Raw genomic sequence first — 24088 nt, 5'->3', positions numbered from 1 at the left:
CTGATAAATGTATGATTCTATGCTATAAATTAAGTCTTGTAAGCAGATATAAGTTTCGTTAGTTGTTATCAGTGAAAATGTGCCGCTAGTTGACATAGGTAGCAATAGCTGATACGTGGTTTTTTAGATGCTACCAAATAGGTTACAAGACCAAATAACTCATTATGTATTTAGATTATATAATCTTAACAGTTAATCATTATTATATCATATAAACTAATAAATCACATCTAATTTAATGTTTTACATAAAATATCATATTTGATTGAGGTCCTTACTTTTGTTACTTTATAAGTGTATTTTCTAATAAATTAATTATCTATTAAAATTTCATAACATTTTACGTTAAAACTTAGCTTTACACTCCTCTTGTTAGAAAAAAATAGATGTGTTAGGTGTTACACGGTTTCTTAGATGCTACAAAATAAGTTATCAGGTTAATTAAATCATTATCTATTTAACTTTTAATTTTTTTAACGGTTAACAATTATTGTATCATATATAAACCGAAAATTTACATCTAATACTATATTTTCTATGGTAAATAACATATTAGATTGTTTTCGTTTCATGATAAAGTATATTTTCTACTAAACTAGTTATCCATTAATAATTCACGTAACAGTTAACATTAAAGTTTAGCGTAGTACTGTAACCAATCACAATTCCTAATTTATCAATTCGAGATCCATAAATTAGGAAAAAAAACTTTTTCATTTTGTTTGAGATTGTTAGATGGTAGAGCGTTGTGGCAGATTTAGCTTTTGGAGTTTATGATTCATTGACATATGGCTGGCGTATTCAACAACGAAGTGATGTGAAGGTAATGAAGACGAGTTGAAAAAGAGGAGTTTAATGTAAGATTTGTGGAGGAAATGGAGTTGGAAAAAATGGAAAATTTGATGAGAAAATTGACTATGTATTTGAGAAACAAAAAGATTTTACTAAGATTGAGAAGAGATCAATATCTTGTGAGAAAAAGTTGTTAAATTTTTTGAAAAGAAATGATCGACAGTGATAGAGAAATCAGGAAAGAAAAAGGAAAGAAAGAAAAAGAAAATGGATGGTCTGGGCAGAGTTAGATGCAAGGGCAGAGACAAGAGCAGGGACAAAACCGACAGTTTATGTACATTTACTACAGATTTTGCTGGTTTATATGTTATTCAGGGTATTTTCTTAATATTAGTCATCATGATGTATATACAGCAAATTATCTCTATTATATATGGTAGAAGTTCATAGTATAGTTATACTAAATTTATTCAAATAGGTGAAATGGGGCAAAGAACTTCGGCCTTCAGCCATGGTTTTGATTTAGGTCATTTGTTGTATGTTGTGAGTGCACTCGCTGTGGGGTAGCAAGTGACATATACCGTGAAGTCATTCCTATACTATATGGCTGCCGTTCATAGTCTAGTTACCCGACTTTTCCACCCCCCCCTCCTCCCAAAAATATCTTCTAGTTAATGGGCATGAGATCAATAGCGATGGTATTTATAAAATAGTATACCGTTCACATATGTGTAAACAAACATGTAACTGAAGTTGGTAAATAGAATAGTTGCCAATAGTCATCCATTTGTTTTGTTAGGTTCACTGACATTGCTTATATTTTCCAGGTTCATCATGTGTTGCATCTCTTGTGCTCATAGAAATGAATGCTACACAATCCCTGAATCAGTTTGTGCATCTGACGGAAGAGGCACTAGCAATTGTAGCGAGGACATATGCTATTGAATTCTTCTCGACATTCCACCCCAAACAACTCCCATAAAACCTCGGGTGCTTCGACCCCTATGTTTTACTTATGTACTAAGCGGCTATTACGATTATGACTACTTATATGTTTCCATTAACTGTATAGTTGTTCAATCGCCAGACTAATAATTGTCTCAATCGCCAGAATAATAATTAATTGTCCACCTTCATTTTTGTTCAACATTGTTGACATTATATATTTAAGAATATTTAACATCAGTTACCATACTATGGCATTTATATTATAGTATATCGTTCAAATGAAAAAGAAAATAGGGTTATGATGGCCAGTCATATATAGTTGCCTAACCACCACCCCCCCCCCCCCCTTTCCTTTTAAACATCTTCTTTCATGGGTAACATATTGGAACCCTCTCGAAAGTGATCTTCCTTGATGTGTTTGATTATGCGTACATACTACATGTAATAATAGTTATTAATATATGTATTATGATTTAAACATGAGGATAACTTATTCTTAATCATTTTAGTTTTCTTCGATTTTTATTTCGGTCTACGTCTCCCTAACACAAAAAAGCTATAACAGTATGAGACTATAAGAACATAATTACATATCAAATATTCTACAAAATAAATTAAATTAAGAATTTGAATTTTTTGGTCTCTCTTAATCTACTTTGTATTTTTGAATCAGAAACTTGTATTAAATTACCAAAAAAACACTAAAACACACAAAATCCAAGCGAGAACAAAATAAATAAAAAGTAAATAAAAATTAAAGCTCAATGATAATCTAGAAGAAAACTTTTTAAAAAAAACGAATTGAGAAAATGACAATATTTCATTGGTTTACTTGGTCAATATATACATTGACTTATCTTAATATTTCATAACTTTACTTTTAATAAAAGAAAAAATAGATAACGATAGTTTTATTATTAAAGTTAAATTATGGTTAATTATATAATGATAAATCTAATTATTAATTAAAAATATACCTATTTTAGTCGTTTCATAACATGATTGCATATGCAACTCTCTAAACTTAATATCAAAACATATTTTTCTTATAGATTAAACAATAATTAAACATACACGGGAAATAACTACAGAAGTAATTCAGAATACTTAATTCATAATTCCAAACTCCATGTAACAAAACCGACTTGCTCTAGTCTTTCAAACTCAAAGAAAGAAAGAAAAATATAGAATTCCAACTAAAAAAACAAATATCAAAAGTACATAAATATATATATGTCAAAAATTATAATCGTGACAATTTAGAATGAATGAGAAAAATGAAACTATAGAATTTTAAAAAATCTTACATCATATGAAAATAAGAATTGGTCTTAACTTGTGTAAAATAATTATAATTGTGATTCCAGTTTGAAAATTAGAAATAGTTTTATATTATTTAAATTAATAAATTAATGATTTATGCTAAAAACTAATAAGAATCTCGTGAAAGTTAAAATAATTATAATCATATTCCAATTAGAAATTTCAAAATATTTATATTATTTAAATTAATGAATTAATTAGAAAGTTTAAAATATTTATATTATCTAAATTAAGAAACTGATTATTTAATCTAAAAACTAATAAGAATATGACAAATAAGCAAAATTAGCTAAAATCATGAAAAATGTTACAAATCAGCAGAATCACTTCATAAATAATAGTATAGATAGGTCGCTGATCATTTGAATTACCATAAATGTTTAAATATATGTGGCGTTGACGTTGATGAGACAACAGTCTGCTAGTTACGTTGCCCATGTTGAGCATGCTTTTAATGTTAACCATTTGTTCGTTACATATGCACTTTGTGAGTTCAGTCTCCACTTAAAGAGAAAATATGACGAGAATATGAACATTTCATTTATTTAACACAAAAGGTAAGGTTACATATGGCGATACTATTCATAAGGTTGTTAATCATTTCTTACATGCCTTATGCCCCTCGTGCTGTTCAAAGTTTTTAGTATTATTTTGTATCAGAAAATCTATTCAGCACAACCTAAATGGTATAGAATATATTATTTTTTGTACATGTTTTTTGCTTTCGCGCATATTCACACGCGCACGCGCTATCAAGACCATTACGAGCAATTTTGGGGGAAACTTGTCACATCTAGAGCTTTGTTCCGTAGAATGAACATATTTTTAATTTGTATGTCTCTTATGAATATTCACCGAATTCTCCCTAAATAAAATGCTCTGAGTGTTTCAAAAAAAAATGCTCTGAATGAAGCGGTTTTCCGTTCTTGGCTGTGGGTCCCTCTTGCGCATGTTTTCATGTTCTCTAGACAATGCAGTGTGTTTGTTATGTATGTCCGAAGAACAAAAAAAAAAGAAGTTTTGATGCGTGCGGATCACATTTCTTGCGTTAGTTGTATACCGTTTATTGGACATTAAAAAGGAGGTTTTAATATGCGACTAATGGAGGATTCGGTGAGTTGATTTTGATAGATTTTGACTTGACTGAATTTGTAATAGTCAAATCATCTATATTTAGTCCTCATACTCTTCACTAATAAATGGTCAAGGTTTATAAACAGTAGTATATGACAAAGAGTAAAATGGTAAACTAAAAGATAACAATCCCGTTCAGATTACAATACAATGATAACGATTGGTCAAACTAGTTTGGTCCGAATCAGAGAACAAAAAGTTGGAAAACTCTCTTTTGGTCAACAATTGTTAGAATGCTAAAAGCAAAATAAAAAACGGGTCTTTCTTTCAAATTAGGAAGTAATTTTTTTTTTTTGAATGAAAATTAGGAAGTAATTTTTTTTTTTTTTTGAATGAAAATTAGGAAGTAATTTTACATTCTTCAGAAATTGACAAATCCTGTGGCGGGCGACAAGTACCATCACACAAAGCAGCAATTTCGCCGAAGAAACCTCTTGGTGGCATCTTCTTAGAAACACACATGTCTACACTTCCTCTGTAGAGATAATTTTTAACAATTGGCTGAAGCTTAGTTTGTGCAATAAATACAGTGCACGCCATATTCTTCAAGACTCGATTGTGAACGCACAATAATCATGCTCTTAAAATGCGAGTTTTTTCAGGTTTGGGTCGTGTATTTCATCTTTGTTAAAAATGATACTTAAATGTGTTACCTAAAATATACTACTATATAACAGTTGACTTTTCACAATGGTGAGGGCAGAAACAAAAGAGGGAATAATTCATTGATTGATAAACACTATGGAAAAGTCTTGAGTGAATCTAAGAAAATAAACACCAAAAATTAAATGATAAAAAAGTCCTATGAGAGCATCACCAATAAGGAGATGAACAGCGAATGACCAAAGATATGTTTTTTTAAGCATGCTTTTTTTCTTTCAGTAGAGCGTAGGACATCACTACTGTTGCTTGCATTCGGGTGGCCTCTCGCCTTGTTGACCGTCACCAACCACCTGAGATCTGCCTCCCTTCTGCCAAAAGTAACAAAGATGATAACTACATGTATTCCTACTATAATCATGAAATGAGTAAAGTGACTCATGAAAATGACAAATGCCAGTTACATACCTTGTGTCCGCTTGATGGCTGCATAAACAATTTAACCAATTTCAAAACCATTAGTAAGCATAGATATGGCAGGACCAATTTAATAAAAACAATAATTGGAACACTTCGTACCTTCTTTCTAGTCTTCCTATCTTCTTCATCATCCTCCTCATCCTCGTCGTCTTCCTCATCCTCATCTTCGTCAATATCGTCGTCCTCATCCTCATCTTCCTCATCTATATCGAACTCCTCTCCTTCCATAGCCTCACCAGTAAACCATGAGACAGCATGAGGGATAATCTTCTCCCGGATAGCAGATCTGCAGAAAGCAAGAAGATTAATCAAATAGTTAGCAACTCATAAAGTAGAATCAAACCCATAACCCAAACAGAACAAGTATTTTCAGAAAAGGACGCACCCAATGTCATAATCTTGTTCCATCAGATTTTGAAGTTCCTCAGCCTGCATCAAAGAACGAGGCATTACTAAATGCGTTAAACTAAAAAAGATCAGAAGAAAGATATCATACTTTGTCCTCGTCGATATCTTCATCTTCCTCCGGGACTTGTGGAGGATTAAAGAAGTTGAAGAAGCTTTCACAATCTTCCATTTTGGTGATTGGTTTGGCGTTTGAACCTTTCTTAGGCTTCTTCTTAAGAATCTTCTGAGTCAGACACTTTCCAGGATACCAATCGATTTCTGTCCTGCATTAACGGAAAGAATACAAGTAAAGACAAATATCCAGCTTAGGCACAGAATACATGACGTATACAACATTTGTAGAAGAGCATAAGCAGTTACCCTATAGCCTTCTCAAGCAGTGGCTCATCTTCATCAATCATATGATAAGACTTTGTCAAGACAGCGTTCTTAAAGTAGGGATTCGAGTCAAAGAAAAACTCAAGTTTGAATCCTTTAGGCTCTTCAGTCTTGCACCACTTAATATCCTTAAGATATTTGAGAGCCTCCTCATCACGCTCTGTGACCTGACATGAAGGACATTAAGCTAGAGTTATATTCCATGGTTATGACTGGACTGGAGTTGCATACAAAATGAATACCAAAACTGAATATAGCTTACCTCCTCGGAAGTAACATCATTGTTCTTCAAGGCCGTCAGCCAGAAACTCGGAACTCCTTTCTCTGCGATGGAACACATGGAAACATGTCAAACTGTTCTCATCTTTCCCAAAAAAATTCTTTAAAAAAGAAGAAACGATGTTCCTGAAGTTACCTTCTGCAGTTTTTTCCCCTTCTTGTTCCATCTTCGTATCCTCTGGAGTCGTTTCAACTTCGGTAATTCCATTCACAATCTCATAACGCTGTGTATTACAAGATACCAAGTTAGAAATATATATACTATATATACTAAATTAGACGAATATATATACAAATATACTAAATTAAAGACTTTTTTTCTCAGTAACAATTACCTTGGTATACAAAGGCTGATACAACATTTCATACTTGGCTTCAAGAACAGCTCTCTCCTCACGGAACTTTGCCTCTAGCTCATCATACTTGCCCTGCGTTCAGAGGTAAACAATAGGCAAACACCATACTTTGAAACTTGACATTCGAATAAGGAAGGAGAATAAACACAATCTAATATCCTTAACCAAAAGATCAGATTTAAAGGTACCACATCAATCAATCTACACAATTCAATAAAATATAATATAATATGATAAGAAACTTGTCTAACCTGAATCTCCTTCAAGGCTTCAACACGGTTTCTCACTTGAGGAGTCAGACTCTCGAGCACATCAGAACGCTGACCAGCCATGAGCTCGTTCTGTGGATTAACATATACAACAACAAAAAAAAAAACTCAGAAACAATCCCAACTGAACCCCAATAAATCAAATCAAGGCACGCCTTACGGTGTCTCTAATATCAACATTAAAATCAAAACCATTCATATTCTTCGATTGCAGAACTGTTTTCTTTTTTTAAAGAAGAAAACAAAACTCACCTTAAGAGCGTTCATAAGGCCAGCTCGATCCTCGTCTTTAAGACCTACAAAACAAAATCAAAATAAAAGAAGAACAGTCAGTAACCACAGCGCAGCAAGTGAAGTCGGAGGGAGGGGGGGGGAAGCCTTACCGGCGGTTAGATCGGCGAGGTTGAAGCTGTCCTTGTCGTTGCTCATGTTTCTGAGGATTTCTGGACGTTTGAAAGTGAGTGAGAGAGAGAGAGAGAGAGAGAGAGATAAGAGAGAAGGAGAGAGGAGGGTTTTCAGGAGGCGGACTTATAAACGTGGCTTCCCTTATATCCTCTCTCTCTCTCACCAAAATTATAAACCTAGCCAACTGCCCTTTTTCATTTATTTCTATTCATTTAATTTTACAAAATCATGTTCTCTCTTTTTCTTTCAATTTATTAAATTTTATTATTTAAAACAGATTTTTTTTCTCTTTTTGTCTAAATGTTAAAAAAAAACTACTTAGAATGATACGAATAAAACTTTCAGACATGAATCTTCGTAAAACATATAAGACTATTGATGTATTTTTTATAATTTATAATACGATATGTCAGTGTTTAAAAAACATTCAGATTTTGAGTTATCAATATTATCGAAATTTGAGAGAGAACAAATTTTTATAGAAATAAATATTTACAAAATCTTAATTAATTATATTTAGGATAGAACAAAAGCTTGTGAACTTTATTATCTTAGATTACGATTTTGACTGTTGATTTTTCTGGAAACAAGTGGAACGAATAAAAAAAAACAAGTTTATTATCTAAGATCACTGGTCCGACTATTGACCATTCTGGAAACAAATTGAACAAATAGGAAAGAAATATATAATAGTAGGAATGATAAGGAATGATTGTTCTTTTTTAGATTTAACAAGAAATAATTTTGTTCATGACTTTGAATAGTGACCAAGGAATAACAAAGAATATTCAATTATCTATCTTTCCTAAAAAAATCACCATTTAGAGGGAATATTTTTTTCTTCTCGTTCATTCTCATTTGTTTTTGTAGAAAAATAAAAAATAAAATTATTTTTTATTAAATTTGAAAATGAACAACCATTGTTTTTCATTCTTTCTATTTTATTTCTATACGTTTTTTTCCTATTCGTTCATCTTGTTCCCCGAAAAGTCACCGATCTGAATTTTTATTTCTTCACAAAAAAAGAATGATAGGAAATGAAAAAGAAAAATTATTTCTTATGAATGGTAATTTTTTTAGGAACGTTAGAAAATCCATTATTGATCGTTATTTCTTAGTCACCTCATACCCTATATTTAAATAAGGACTTATTTGCGTACCAACCATATTTGAGAAATAAATTAAGTGAGTAATATTGATTTTGACATAATTCAATACAATACATTTAACCCACATTCCATTCGGTTCTACCCTATCGTTTAACAAGTTTCTGGTTGCAATTTATAAAGTAGGTGACGTAGTGTATCTGTGTTGACACATTAACAATCACACAACAATAGACAGCACGTGTTCCAAATCTAATTACCACATATGATTTAATGAAATCTTTTTTTTATTATTTGAGGAGCATTATATAAAACTAACCTTTAATTCATGTGTTTATTACATGTGTATCATTTTATAAGTGTCAGCACGATAAGTTCTCTCACCTCATATATTCAAAAACTCTTTCTTAACTAGACTAATTACAGAATTTGTCATTGCTCATTATATTAAAAATTGGGTATATACTATAAGCTTATTGCCTAACAAAATAATTAAACTTGCGCCCTGCTTGCTACGCTTCAATTAGAAATGGCAAATTTAAATACGCAGAGATTTTATTGCCATAACCTGAGATTCTTCGTAATGATCAATTTCGTTATATAGCTTGACTTATATATTAATGCCTTTCTACATAGTTAGACTACATAAAATCCATTGTGTACGTATGTATCTACATATCTACTTATATATATGTTGCTGCAACTCTTCTCCGTATTAGATAAAGATACCAATCACAATTGCAATGTTCAAGAATTATTACATAATGGCAAAATCTAATAGATATATACGTACACTTTTTTTTTTAAATGACATAAAACTTGGAAATATATTATATTGTTAAAAGCTAAGAATAGTTTCAAATCTTCTCAATTGCATGTTAACCATGTTTATCGTTTCCATAATTATCAATGCAATTGTAATCGATGATCATTTTATGATAGTTTAGATTCAAGGCAACACAAGTTAATACATTACCATTTCGATTTTTCCCATAATAATTTGAATTGTCAATCACGTGATCAAATGAATTATTGTCAATGGCAATGTTAACTTGATAATGGAAACAAAATTGATGTGAAAAGAGGAGTTTTCTATAAGGGATTTAACGGATATTGCATCGTTGTTATTTGAATACGGTTTCACCACGTCAAAGTTATTACGAATACATGATTATCCATCGTTGATTTATACATACTTTTTGCAAGGGAGGATATTTTTACATTATTTTTGCGTGACCAGATCTTCATATTGTTACCTATTTTACGTACAAACATATCTCACTGATTATCTATCGTTGGTTTTTTTTTTTTGAGAAGATCAAAATTGGTATGGTTGTTATTAATCATTTTTTTATTATTTGAGGAGCATTATATAAAACTAACCTTTAATTCATGTGTTTATTACATGTGTGTCATTTCCTACGTGCCAGCACGACAAGCCCTCTCACCTCATATATTCAAAAACCCTTTCTATTGCTCATTACATTAAAAATTGGGTATATACTATAAGCTTATTGACTAACAAAATAATTAAACTTGCGCCATGCTTGCTACGCTTCAATTAGAAACAGCAAATTTAAATACGCAGATATTTTATTGCCATAACCTGAGATTCTTCATAATGATCAATTTCGTTATATAGTCTGACTTATATATTAATGTCTTTCTACATAGCTAGACTACATAAAATCCATTGTGTACGTATGTATCTACATATCTACTTATATATATGTTGCTGCAACTCTTCTCCGTATTAGATAAAGATACCAATCACAATTGCAATGTTCAAGAATTATTACATAATGGCAAAATCTAATAGATATATACGTACACTTTTTCTTTTAAATGACATAAAACTTTGAAATATATTATATTGTTAAAAGCTAAGAATAGTTTCAAATCTTCTCCATTGCATGTTAACCATGTTTATCGTTTCCATAATTATCAATGCAATTGTAATCGACGATCATTTTATGATAGTTTAGATTCAAGGCAACACAAGTTAATACATTACCATTTCGATTTTTCCCATAATATATGATTCAAATTTGAATTGTCAATCACAGGATCAAATGAATTATTGTCAATGGCAATGTTAGCGTGATAATGGAAACAAAATTGACGTGAAAAGAGGAGTTTTCTATATAAGGGATTTAACGGATATTGCATCGTTGTTATTTGAATACGGTTTCACCACGTCAAAGTTATTACGGATACATGATTATCCATCGTTGATTTATACATACTTTTTGCAACGGAGGATATTTTTACATTAAATTTGCGTGACCAGATCTTCATATTGTTACCTATTTTACGTACAAATATATCGTACTGATTATCTATCGTTGGTTTTTTTTTTTTTGAAAAGATCAAAATTGGTATGGTTGTTATTAAATTTTTTTAATAAATTGATATTCGGGGTCCCTTGATATTTTTGGATAAACGCTCTAACAAAAAAATGAAATTATTGAAATCATAAAACATGATGTGCAATCTTTTTGGTTTGATTGAAAAGTCAAATTAGACTATTAATGTAACAAATCATTTATAATTCAATCATATTCGGTATTCAAACCTAAGTTTCCTTATCTTATTCATTTAATTTATAAAATTTATTCTCCACATAAAAGTTGGACTAGACATCGAAACTACTATAATCATTTTCAACTCTAAGTTTATTTTCTTTAACTTTTGGACTATGATAAAGTTTATTCAAACCTAAGTTTCTTTTCCTTAATTTTTGTTTTGTTTTGGGTGATGTCACTAAAATTAAAAGAACTTAAATTGTGGGTCGGTAACACTTGAGACAATCATGTGCTTATTTAGGCCCGTATGATTTTCTCTATTCTTTTGTATATGTTTAATTGTGAGAAAATAAATATTTTTTCTCATTTTTTTGTATATGTTTCATGTACATTAAGAAAGCTGACCATATTATTTTCAACAATTAATGATTTGGTTAACTAATACTATGTTTAATTGTGAGAAATATTATATTCAGGTTTGTTATTACTAATACTATGTTTATATATGTTTAGGTGGCCAACACGTACATCAAAATAATCTCATATATCATTAAAATAAGTATTTTTTCAAAATAAAAACAATTGTTTATATTAGTCTTTGCTTATTCTTATATATTTACTTCTACAAAATATACTTCAATTACACAAGTTTTTTTTAAAAATTGAAGCTTACTTTATATAAACTTACATGCAAAATTTCGCTCAGTTTTTCATTATATAATATATAATATTTGTTACTATGATTTTTAAATTTCTAATATCTATAAATTAAAATTTTTATTCTATTTTATTTTATTCACCATGCGCAGGGCGCAGGTTACCACCTAGTGATTGGATTATAGCAGTACACGTTACAAAATATATGTTAACTATTGAAATATCAAAAGTTACAGGCATTGCTATTCTATATAACAAAATAGTATAGATCATGAAAGACATGCCAACCTATACGTAATGGAACTTTTTTTTTTTCTAAACTGTAAATGTCATTAACAGGTTAATGATAGTCTGATTACAAAGTGTTGCAATCTCATCTGCTTGAAAGCTGATCTGATGCAATAGACTGCAAAAAAAGTTAAAAAAAAACCTATTACATCCATCTAAGAACTAAGATTGTTTATGGGAACAAACCTTAGAACTTCAAGCAAGCAACAAACATCAACTATTAAGTTCCTAACAAGCACTTCCAAGAACCTAGACAGAATCAAAAGGTAACGAGGAGTAGGCTTAGCGGAGATGGTTTGCTGAAGACGAATCTGAAGGTCTCTCAAGCTGCGACGACAGAAGGCCTGGCAATCCGCTCCGGTGCTAGCTGAGGGGGACTTCATTGAAACCTTAACCAAAAGCCTCTCGGGTAGTTCTCTTCAGGATGAGACAGGGAAATCGACACTTCAGTGAACACATGAGAAGAACCATAGTCAAGCGCAGGCGGTACAATGCTCCCCAAAACCGGCTACGCGACAAAAGATAGCGAAGACTTCGAAGCTATCAGAAGGGAACCACCTGGAGCTTGCAATTAGGAATGAAGAGCACGAGATGTCCGAGGACCTCTCTAAACATGCGAAAACCACCAAGACGAGGCTCCAGCTCCAAGACTATGAAGGGACACACCTGATTTGTCCTCGAAAATCCTACGCATCAAACCTTCAAAATACAGAGGACAGAGCACAAGCCAAACAGGGGAAGATACCATGGTAGCTGATACTAGATGCTAGAGGAAGAGGCTCTCAATGGTGAACCACTATTCTGTCGTTCTCAGAAGAAAGATTCCTTGAGGAGAGGCTCTATAAACCTTGAGACTTCGCACTTCACGAGACTACCAGGGGCAAGACGAAGGAGGAATAAAGGAGGCCGCGACACTTCCGAACAAACACCTAGTCTTGGGTTCAGATCTGACCCAGATCTGACGCCAACAGCCGGTGGAGGCAAGAGACAAGTACACCGAGTTTCTCGACCTGTCGCAGCCTCGTCTGCGCTCCAGAGAGGAGAGGCACGCACCTCCGCCTCTGTGTAGGACTGTCGCGGTAGAAATCCAGAGACACGAAGACAAAGAAGCAGCAACGTCGGTTGAGAAAAATGGTGGTTGTGGTTAGATCGAAACACGGACTGGTGGGGGAGGAGACCGACAGCGATTGGTGCCGTTCGGCCTCCTAAAACAAGCAGATCGAGATTTGAAAACTAGGTTTTGACGGCTGATTTGGGGAGAGACCAGAGAAAGAAAACGTCTATACGTAATGGAACTACTTAATGCTTTCTCAATGTCAACCCCAATCTTCTACGAACTAAACTATAGCCACAAATCACTAAATCCAAACGGAAATATAAACCCTAACCTAAATTTCAAAATGTGAAAATAGTAAATACTATTATGAATTCTTTTTTTTTGTCACAGATACTGTTATGAATTCAAAAGCTACACTATGTGATATTAAACTGGACAATGTAGAACATAAATGTCAATAAGATGCATTTCCATTCTACACGAGACATATATAATAGAAACGGAAAATATAGTTACAATCTAAAGAACATGTACCATATTTCTCAAATTTTGATTTGTCTATGACCTCATGGAAGTGGGTAATGCTTTCCCTAGTATCGACCCCAGTCGTACATAAACTAAACCCTATCAACTAAACCCTACACGAAAATATAAACCTTAAGCCAAATAGAAAAAATATGAAAATAGAAAATACTAGAATTAATTAGAAAGCTATATTATATGATATTAAACTGTACAATATAGAACCGGTATGCCAACAAGATGCATTTTATGTACATGAAAAATGTAATTGCAATCTAAGGTGATGATTGTTTTGCTAGTTTTTAGATTTTAGTTTTTGGTTTTTGGCTTTTACATTTTAGTTTTTAGATTTTGGTTTTTAGTTTTTGATTTTAGTTTTTGCAGTAGATTTTAGTTTTTTGAAAAACATAAATGGTTGTTCTAGATTTTATTTTTAGTTTTTGGTTTATGTTTTTAATATTATTAAAAAGAAAAATATTAATAATAGTAAAAAAATTATACTGAAAAAATGAAAAATAAAATTCTATTATCAACAATTAATATGTGTTGATTAGTTTAAAAAAACTTACGTAAGTTGGATCATGAATTTATTTTTGTACTAAAAATAAATGTAAATTTTTTTAAGCAACAAACTAGAAAATTTTGGATTTTGGTTTTTGATTTTAGATTTTTTAATTTCTAAATTTAATTTTTTTCTAAAATAAGTTTTTTCTAAATTTTGTTAATGTTTTCTTTTATTTTAAAAATTTTCCAACTTATAAACTGATTTTACAAAACAAACTTAAATTACTAAAAGAATATATAAAAAACACCAATATATTATTAACAAAACATGTAAACTTTACATAAAAGTAAATTTAAATACTTAAATTAATTTTATTGACAAGTTTTAGAAATGTTCTTATTTGAAATTTATTTTTGTATTATATATATTAAACGGGAAAATGGACATTTAATTCCCGAAGTATTTGAAATCGGCAGTTTTAATACTCAAGTATTGCTTGCGCATATTTATTCCTCAACTAATAGTTGACTGCACAAAATTGGGAACAAAATAGTCAACTGTTAACTGATGAACGGAAAATAACGGTTTCCGTCAACTTTTTAACGGTAAAATATTCTAATCATGATTTTACGCAGTCAATGATTAATTGGGGAATAAATATGCGCATATAATACTTGAATATTTAATTTTCCGATTGAAAATACTTGAGGAATTAAAAACTCATTTTTTTCTTTATATTTCGTATAAGATTGAAAGTCACTAACATCAATCCCTTTAAAAAAAACACATAAGTAAAAATATTTTCAAGTTAAATAAAATCATTATACGAGATATTTACCTTTAGAAATAGATTGTTGATTTTTTACAATGACATATAAAATAATACAAAATAATTACAGTTACATCGTATTGTTGATGTACTTCATGTTTAAATCACTTTAGATGATTTTTAAAATAATTCATAGCTAGAAAGGTTCATAATTTGAAATAATATACAAGATATTTAATCCCGGAAAAAGATTTATTTAGTTTATAAAAGCATAAAAAATAACATAAGATAATTACATTTGCATTGTATTGCTGATATACAATATATGAATGTGTAAAGTACATATAATTATATATGATCATCTAAAGTAGAGATCCAATGTACAACATATAATTGTCTAATAGATAAAACTTTTGTATATTGGTTATATCTAACTTGAGAATATTTCAAATTATGATTTTCTAAAAAAAAAAGAGTGTTGTTTTTAATTCCTTAAGTATTTTTAATCGGCAAATTAAATACTCAAGTATTATATGCGCATATTTGTTCTCCAACTAATCATTGACTGCGCAAAATCATGATTAAAATATTCCACCGTTAAAAAGTTGACGGAAACCGTTATTTTTCCGTTCATCAGTTAACAGTTGACTATTTTGTTCTCAATTTTGCGCAGTCAACTATTAGTTGGGGAATAAATATGCGCAAGCAATACTTGAGTATTAAAACTGCCGATTTCAAATACTTCGGGAATTAAATGCTCATTTTCCCTATATTAAACATATGATTTTTACTAAATCTGATTTGTTTCTAGTATTTATTGTTTTATTTGTTTTCTTGTATTAAAGCATAAATATAGCAAAATTTTAATTAAAAATAAAAAAATTGAAAAACTGTCGGTAGATTTTGAAGAAACCAAAAAAACTTGGATTTTGGTTTTTCTTTATAAAATACAGCTATTTGGAAAAACTAGTTTCCCTAAATTATAGGAAATCTATTTTTCTAAAAGCTTGATTGTCTATAAAATGGTTTTTAGAAAAACAAAAGCCAAAAACTACTTCAAAAACTGGAAACAATCGACCTCTAAATAGTATCTCACTTATATCTCAAATTTTGAAATGTCTATGATTGAATGGAAGTAGTTAATGATTTTCTCAATGTCAACCTCAATCTTCTATAAACTAAACTAGCAACAAATCTCTAAATCTAATACGAAAATATAAACCCTAACCTAAATTTCAAAATGTAAAATTTGTAAATACTATTATGAATTCGGAAGCTACATTATGTGATATTAAACTGGACAATGTACAACAAAAATGTCAATAAGATGCATTTCCATTATACACAAGACATATATAATAGAAACGGGAAATGTAGTTGCAATCTAAAGAACATTTACCATATTTCTCAAATTTTGATTTGTCTATGACCTTATGGAAGTGGGTAATGCTTTTTCTAGTGTCCACCCCAGTCGTACATAAATTAAACTCTATCAACTAATCACTAAATCCTACACGAAAATATAAACCCTGAAACAAATAGAAAAATATGAAAATAAAAAAATACTAGAATTAATTTGTAAGCTACATTATGTGATATTAAACTATACAATATAAAACCGTATGCCAACAAGATGCATTTTATGTACATGAAAAATGTAATTGCATCTAAATAGTATCTCATTTATTTCTCAGATTTTGAAATGTCTATGACTGAATGGAAGTAGTTAATGTTTTTTCCAATGTCAACCCCAATCTTCTATAAACCAAACCCTATCTACTAATCACTAAGGCTATGATTATCGCCGTCTTTTAATAAGGTTCTTAAGGAGTGGATCCCGCAGATTTTATTAAAACCGGTTGCAGAAGTCGCGAGATAAGAGTCTCTTTTGGTCTGTTTCTTGTACTGTTTGCGGACCCCACTGACACGTGGCAGTCCGCGATTGGTTTCTTTTTTTTAAAATCAGACAAAACAAAAAAAAATTTTAAGAAACCCAAACCAGTTTTAGCGAAAATGGTGCTCTAAACCCTACATAAAAATATAAACTCTAATTCAAATACAAAATATGAAAATAGTAAATACTATGAAGAATTCAGAAGTTAAAGTTGGTGATATTAAACCGTACAATTTAGAATAGGGGTGCAAATAAGATGCAGTTCCATTCTACGTGAGTCAGATAGAATAGAAACATAAAAATGTACCTTTTCAGAATAAAAATGTTTTATAGAAGTTTACGTCGACGGATGAAAGAGGCGATAATGTATTCGATGGAATAAAAAGTCAAGAGTGTCTACCATCTTATTCCATATAAAAGAATTAAGAGGAAGCCACATAAGAAGGTGAAATATTATTAATTTAATTTATTTTTTCTTGACAAGTTTACAAGTTGCATCAGAAAGTAAAAAGACATTATTATAGAAAAGACACATGGTATATAGATATAAGAGGTAATTTGGTGGAAATACAAAGAAACAAATATAATCAGGTAACTATACACACATCTTTTATATCAGGTATATGGCTGTATCGATCAGGACAAAATTACCTTCATGTCCCCTATATAGCTTTCACCTAAAAACAGAATATGTCAGAGCTGACAGAGGAAAGAGACGTGATATCTTCTATTATTCCCACTTGTTCCGCTATTTAACACATGGGGCGCGTGAAGGAAAAGCATGAGACGGGAGTAATATTTTAAAGAAAATATTTTTCTTGCAAGTTGTGTCTTTCACACGTGATGGAATAATGAGTGTTCAAATTCCTTGTATGAGACAGTGATATACGTTAATTTGTTACACACTAGTATAGTAATAAATAAACTTTAACATTACTTCACTTATATGAAAGTTCACATGACGCTTAATATATTACAAACGAGCATAAACGATATTTATATCATTTGTAGCAACAACATACTATTAGAAGACCTTAATTCAAACAAACAACAACATGTTGCGCAAAGACAAGAAATAAACAGTTAAAGATAATTTGAAGACCAACCACATAAGTAAGAAGACCTTTTAAACGGTAATCGAATAAACTACTTCTTCAGGTAGTAGACCATTAAAGCAGCAGCTAATGCTAATCCTCCACCGGAACAAACAACAACTTTACGGACCATCCTCTGTGTCTCATTGATATGTGCTGAAACATGATCTTCAATACGCTTCAGAGTATCGTTTATTGAACCAGATGACCGAGAAACCTCTAACGCCGTTATCTGACCATTTGCTTGACGGAGAGCAGCCGATAGAGCCTTTATTTCTTCCCTCTGTGAAAGGATCTTTTCCCTTGCCTCCAAAAGACTTTTCTTCTGCTAAGGACATGATTTCTCCTTGTCGTGCCACAGAAAAAACCCATGTTCTTCGCATTTGTAAAATCTCCTTCCAGGATTCTCGTCAGTCCATGAAACCGTCATCACCGTACGCTGTGAACAGTGGCAAGGCGGACCTTCAGAGGATGGAATAGAACCGATCGAAGCGGATGAGGTTTCACTATATGCCATCGTTGTTAAATGAGTGGAGAAAAAGATGCAAAAGATAGAGAGAGTTGAGAGTCGACTTTTAATGTCGAAAGCAGAAGCTTCTAGTGCATAACACGTTTACCTTTTGTGGTCCACAAATTTTTTTAAATATTAAATATAATTTTTTTTGTGGCCCAAAACCTTATGACAATTAATTAGGCGAGGTTTTGAAAAGAGATGCTAACCAAAGAGGAAATTGGCATTACGGTGTAACCAAACTATATCGGATGGGCGTTACGGTGTAACACAATTACTTTGACTTTTAATCAACATTACTAATATCGAAACGGTGTCAGAGATATTTTTCATTTCCATATCCTACACTAATCAGGAATAGTGACGCCTATGTATAGGTAGCTGGGTGCATTTAATGCACTTCTGCCAAGAGAATGTTTTTGTAAAGATGTATAACCGTATGTATATACCATATTTGGCTATAAATTGAGACTGCCATAAACACCAACTCAGTAAGAAAAGCAAGTCACCTTTTCCGTTTTGTCTGGGATATTCCGGATAATCTTTTCTACAGCAGCTTTTTAGGTCTTCATCTGGTTCTTTCCTAGGGTTTCATTTTTTTTAAATAAAGTTCTAATACTTTAAGTTTTATACGCTTTTTTCCTAGTTGGAATAAAAGAAACTAACTATAGATTTCTTGTTTAATGGTTGCAGATGGGAACGTTTGTTAGAATCGTGCTTGGTGTGTGGGAAAAGACCCCAAATGGGGAGTGGGTCTTTGATGAATACACGGATTTTCAAGGCGATACTGTGCTGATCACTCATAACCACCCATACGAAGGATTGGTGGAGATGATTCGTATAAGGCTTGACCTAGGGATTCTGACACCAGTCGCGTTAACGTATCAGCTCCCTGAGTGGATGCTCCATCCTGAAGGTGCGACGACCCCACCGATTACTTTGTCATCGGACAGAGATGTGGAGACAATGATGGCTGTTGCGGGCTATATGGCGGAACCTGTGATGTATGTTACAACTGGACCTGAGCTGGTCGCCAAATACGAGTTCCCCCGTCGATCACCATTCAAAATCGGCGATTGGAGTTTCTTAGGAGAAGGGATAACGGAAGAACAGCAAAAACAAGCTATAAAAGGTTAATGATTTTTAACATAAATAATAAACAAAAAATCAGAATAAGAAATGAAAAATAAATCATTTTTACTTTAAATAGCCGTTTATATTTCATTTTATTTTGTTTCAGATCTCGTTGGGGGACACCCCATTGTTTGCAGCAAGAATATGTTGGAGATGTTGTTCAATGAACCTCAGCTACTCATTGTCTATCGTGTTGCTCTTGAGATAGAGATGGTTTATGCCCCTTCTGCTGAAGAAAGGAATGAATATCCACGCTTAACTGTTGATGATATGATCATAATAGTGGCAGGTGAACCCATTGAGACCAATGGGGGAATGAACGTTGAACCTAATCAAGAAGGTACTATTCTGTAACAATGTAGAATATTAAACTTGCTACTGCATAGTTATCATATAAGTACGTAAAGATATGGAGCGATGCATATATCATTGTCGTTTTCGCAACAAAGTAATGTCTACGTAAATTATAAGCCTAAGTAGCGTTATATATTTTGGTTTCTCTTAGCGTTCTATATGTTGGATTTCCTAAGCAATATATTTGTTATTTCATTTGCTGAGACATTTGTTTTTTTACTGCTAGTTTTACATGGCGAACCAATGGATGTTGATCACCTCCAACTTCTAAACCCTAATTTCGGACCTCCAAACACCCAACCCCTTGGAATGCCACTAGAAGTCGAACCTCTTACGCAAATCCCAATTATCGAACCAGACGTGAATGAGGTTCAGGTGAACTGGAATGCATTACCTGAGGATGAGAACGGGGTTGAAGACAATGACACTGGAAGCCCGCGTCCAACAAACGGTGCATTAGGCCTTCAAAATGGTCAGACTCGCAGGGTGACTGCACCCACAACCCCAACAACTGTTCTTCTTGGTCATGATGATGAAGGCTCTTACACCGGTTCTTCTGACGGTCAAAACGACGGTGCCAATAACCACGACTCGATTCCGGCATTACCGAACTCAGAAAATGTTATTAACATCACCGAGGGACTCGAGCAAGGTTGTACTTATCCTAATTTGCAGTACCCAAAACTTTTCGAATTATAAATTTGAAATATATTTATCGTTAAGTGAGTAGTTGTCTTGGAACATGCAGGAGATGAAGCAGCAGCTATACAGAACGGTAACACAACTCAAGTAACCCAACAGGGTCATGTTGGAACAGTTACTCAGAATCCAAACACCGGGGGCCCATCTCTCGAACTCACCCTTGGTATTGGAATGAATAACAACACAGCCTCTGATGCAATTATTCAGATAGAGGACTCGGACTCTGACGCCGACGGTGACGGCGGTGGGTTTGGGCCTGATCCCTTCTTTTAAATCCTTGAAATAAATAACTCCCCTGCTTTTGTGTAAAATATTCCGACGGGGTAATCCTTGATGTTTAATATGGAAAACGGAACGATGCAATAGCTAATGTGTGCTGCCTTTTGTAATGTAAAATATAAATGTGAAATAGGTTTGCTATATTCTAAGTCCAGAAGCACTAATTTCCAAAACACAAACAAAATTTGTAGGAAACAAATCAAACGCAATGGACGATCTATGTGAGGGCATGGTATTTAAAAATAAAGGACACTTGAAACACCACTTGGCACTTTACGCTTTGCGCAAGAAATTCATGTTCAGAAGTACACGTTCATCACCACAACGAATGGTGATGCAGTGCGCAAGCGAAACATGCCGCTGGCGTGTGTATGCAACGAAGATGAAAAATGTTGAGAAATTTGAAGTCAGAAAAGCAATCTTACAACACACATGTACCGTAGACGAGCGTGTTGGTAATTTCACGCAAAACCTTATTAAAAATGACAACAAGGTTGTTATATAAAACTGGTTCCATCGATGCTGATAATGGTTTGATGTCATTGTAACCAAAACATTATTAAAAATAGCCAAGTAGGTTTTCTCAATAAGTGAGTTACTTATACGATCATAATGATCATATCAATTTTTTTATCCTCTAACTAATCATAATGGCCATATCATTGCAGTGTTTATTGTTAACGATGATCTAAACCAGTAGTTGATTTCAAAATTGTTATTGTAGGATATGAAAGACAGGCAACGCATGGAGTCATTGGGGAGGTCATGAGGTCAAGATATCTTGGAAATGGAGCTGCACCGAGACCTAATGAAATTATGCAAGTAATGCTGGGTGATCACGATGTCAACATCTCTTACTGGAAAGCTTGGCGTTCAAGAGAGGTTGCACTCGATAATGCTAAAGGATCTTCAGGCGCATCTTATAACCTGTTGCCGGATTATCTACAGAGACTGGTGGCTTCAAACCCAGGAACACTCAGTCAAATGGAGACGGAATTGGAAGAAGGAGTTGGGGAGCGGTTCAAGTACATGTTTTTAGCTATGGGGGCTTCTGTAAGTGGGTTCAAGATGATGCGCAGTGTCGTTATAATTGATGGAACACATTTGCGAGGTAAGTACGGTGGCTGCTTGTTGACCGCTTCAGCACAGGATGGTAACTATCAGGTATTTCCGCTGGCAATCAGCGTTGTTGATAGTGAAAACGACAAAGCGTGGGAGTGGTTTTTTAAAATGCTTTTGCAATTCATTCCCAACAACGAGAACACCGTCTTTGTTTCCGACAGGAATGCATCAATTTACTACGGAATATCAAAGGTGAAGAATATATTTTGTCAATGCACCAAAATATTTTCTCGACACTTTATTAGCGAAATGTAATACATCATACGACAGATATATGGAAGAAACATAGGGCATTTATATATGCAAATCCTATTTAACGGTGCACTATGAAATTGATATCTTCATTGCATTATGTAACCTAATTGTGGTTTATTTGATCATGCAGGTTTACCCCCAAGCCCAACATTGTGCTTGCATTTTACATTTGAAACGTAATATACGTACTTATTTCAAGAACAAGCATCTTTCTTACCTTGTTGGGAAAGCAGCACGAGCTTACCGTCTTCAAGAATTCTATTACGTATTCAACGAAATAAAGACGATGAATGCAGCTTGCGCAGAATACTTAATAGATATTGGTTTTCAACATTGGGCTCGTGTGCATTTCAACGGTAACCGGTTCAATGTTATGACAAGCAACATTGCTGAAAGCTGGAACTCTGTTCTTCGGGAGGCAAGAGAGTATCCTATATTGGCATTGGTTGAGTTTATCCGTTCAAAATTGATGAATTGGTTTTCCGAAAGGCGTAATGTGACAATCAAGGGAAACGGCCGCTTAACACCACGCGTTTTTGAGATTGTAGATGGTTATTTTCAAATGAGCGGAGGGATGCTTGCAAGCAAGATCAATAGTTTGGAATATCAAGTGCGAGACAAGGAAGGGGATTTGTTCCACGTAAATCTAGTGCAAAAAAGTTGCACTTGCAATGTCTTCCAAACACTCATGATCCCGTGTTCACATGCCATATCTGCTGCAATCAAAGCGAAAGTGAGCCTGGAAACACTTGTTTCCGGAGTTTACAGTTTGGAGTGTCTTGCATCTGCGTACCAAAATGATATATTTCCCGCCGCAGACGCCAATACCGGAGCTAATCAGGACAACGAAACGGTTGTTTTGGAAGTGCTTCCGCCAGCAACAAAACGCCCACCGGGACGTCCTCGTAAAAGCAGGATATTATCGACCGGCGAAATAAGGGTATACATGTTGCACTTATTATTTTACGTTAACACACAACTATCCAACTAACTGTTTTTTTTTCAGCTGAAAGCTCCAAGGAAAGCACATGTTTGTAGTCGTTGCAAGGGAGGTGGACACAACAAAGCTACATGCAAAGTTCCTATATGAAAAGCTATTACCTTATAATAAAGAGTCAAATCTCGGATGATGAAGGTGTTAGAAAAGTTTGGTGGGTTGTATTAAAAATGCGTTGTGAAATATTTGTATGCACGGTTTGTGGCTGGTTTGTAGTATCCCCGAGATTGTAATATAAATAAGAGTGTCAATTTACTATTAATATATTTATCGATTCATAGGTTTGAAGGAAAGGAAATGGAGTTAAAGTCCCGTTTTGGTAACTAAATTAACCTTTATATCAACAAAACAGTACATATTACCATTAAGGCAGAAGTTATAGCACCGGTTTATTGGAAAAAAAATCAAAAACCATAAACATAACTGGTTTAAAGAAAACAACCTATTTTAACATTCATGAATCATCGAACCAATACAATTGAATCCATCTTTCAAATTATTTTTCCACTTAAACCGAGAATAATGACCCGAGGGTCTTTTGTGAAATGTACAATAAATTTGGCCGAAAAAACTAACAAACCTAATGTTTTGCAGTAAACCGGAAACTGAATGAAAAACTATATAAACATACACACTTGACTACACATCTGCTGTAACTTCTATATTTAAAACAGTAACAACAGGTATTCAAAAATCATTGTAAAAAGTTGTAAAGTTGAAACATAACTTCATAACAAGACAATACCCGATAGAGTAAATACAAACAAGAGGATTCTCTTGATCCAAATATTACAGATAATAAGCAAACAGGACACCACAAACTTATTATACAAGATCTAGACAATATCTTTAAATTCAGAAGCCATTACGGCAGCACTCTTACCTTCTAACACAAGAACTTCGGTGTTGATATTCTTGCATGCTTCAATACCGTAAACAGCATGG

General features: G+C 33.0%; 1 protein-coding gene across 1 annotated transcript; it reads right to left on the bottom strand.

The window, feature by feature from the left end:
* Positions 1-4907: 4907 nt before the first annotated feature.
* LOC106396840 (nucleosome assembly protein 1;1) lies at positions 4908-7571 on the bottom strand. Its single transcript, XM_013837340.2, has 12 exons — positions 7351-7571; positions 7220-7263; positions 6950-7039; positions 6678-6770; positions 6479-6566; positions 6326-6387; positions 6046-6230; positions 5774-5948; positions 5663-5706; positions 5377-5563; positions 5266-5283; positions 4908-5168 (listed from the first exon to the last, which is right to left on the bottom strand). The coding sequence occupies exons 1-12, from the start codon at positions 7394-7396 to the stop codon at positions 5097-5099; spliced, it is 1104 nt and encodes a 367-aa protein (XP_013692794.1). The 5' UTR covers positions 7397-7571; the 3' UTR covers positions 4908-5096.
* Positions 7572-24088: the final 16517 nt, after the last annotated feature.

The sequence above is a fragment of the Brassica napus genome, chromosome C1 (genome assembly GCF_020379485.1).
Source record: "Brassica napus cultivar Da-Ae chromosome C1, Da-Ae, whole genome shotgun sequence".
NCBI classification, from domain to species: Eukaryota; Viridiplantae; Streptophyta; class Magnoliopsida; order Brassicales; family Brassicaceae; genus Brassica; species Brassica napus.
The sequence above is the reverse complement of the archived record's forward strand: the minus strand, read 5'-3'. Positions and strand labels throughout refer to the sequence as shown.

What these genes read in the sequence shown, in the direction of transcription:
- LOC106396840 (XM_013837340.2), bottom strand. Translation starts at nt 7,396, where the DNA reads ATGAGCAACGACAAGGACAGCTTCAACCTCGCCGATCTAACCGCCG. An exon ending in AAGCCTTGAAGGAGATTCAG is followed by an intron (nt 6,771 to 6,949) that starts GTTAGACAAGTT and finishes CTCTGAACGCAG; the next exon opens with GGCAAGTATGATGAGCTAGA. An exon ending in ATCAGCCTTTGTATACCAAG is followed by an intron (nt 6,567 to 6,677) that starts GTAATTGTTACT and finishes TGTAATACACAG; the next exon opens with CGTTATGAGATTGTGAATGG.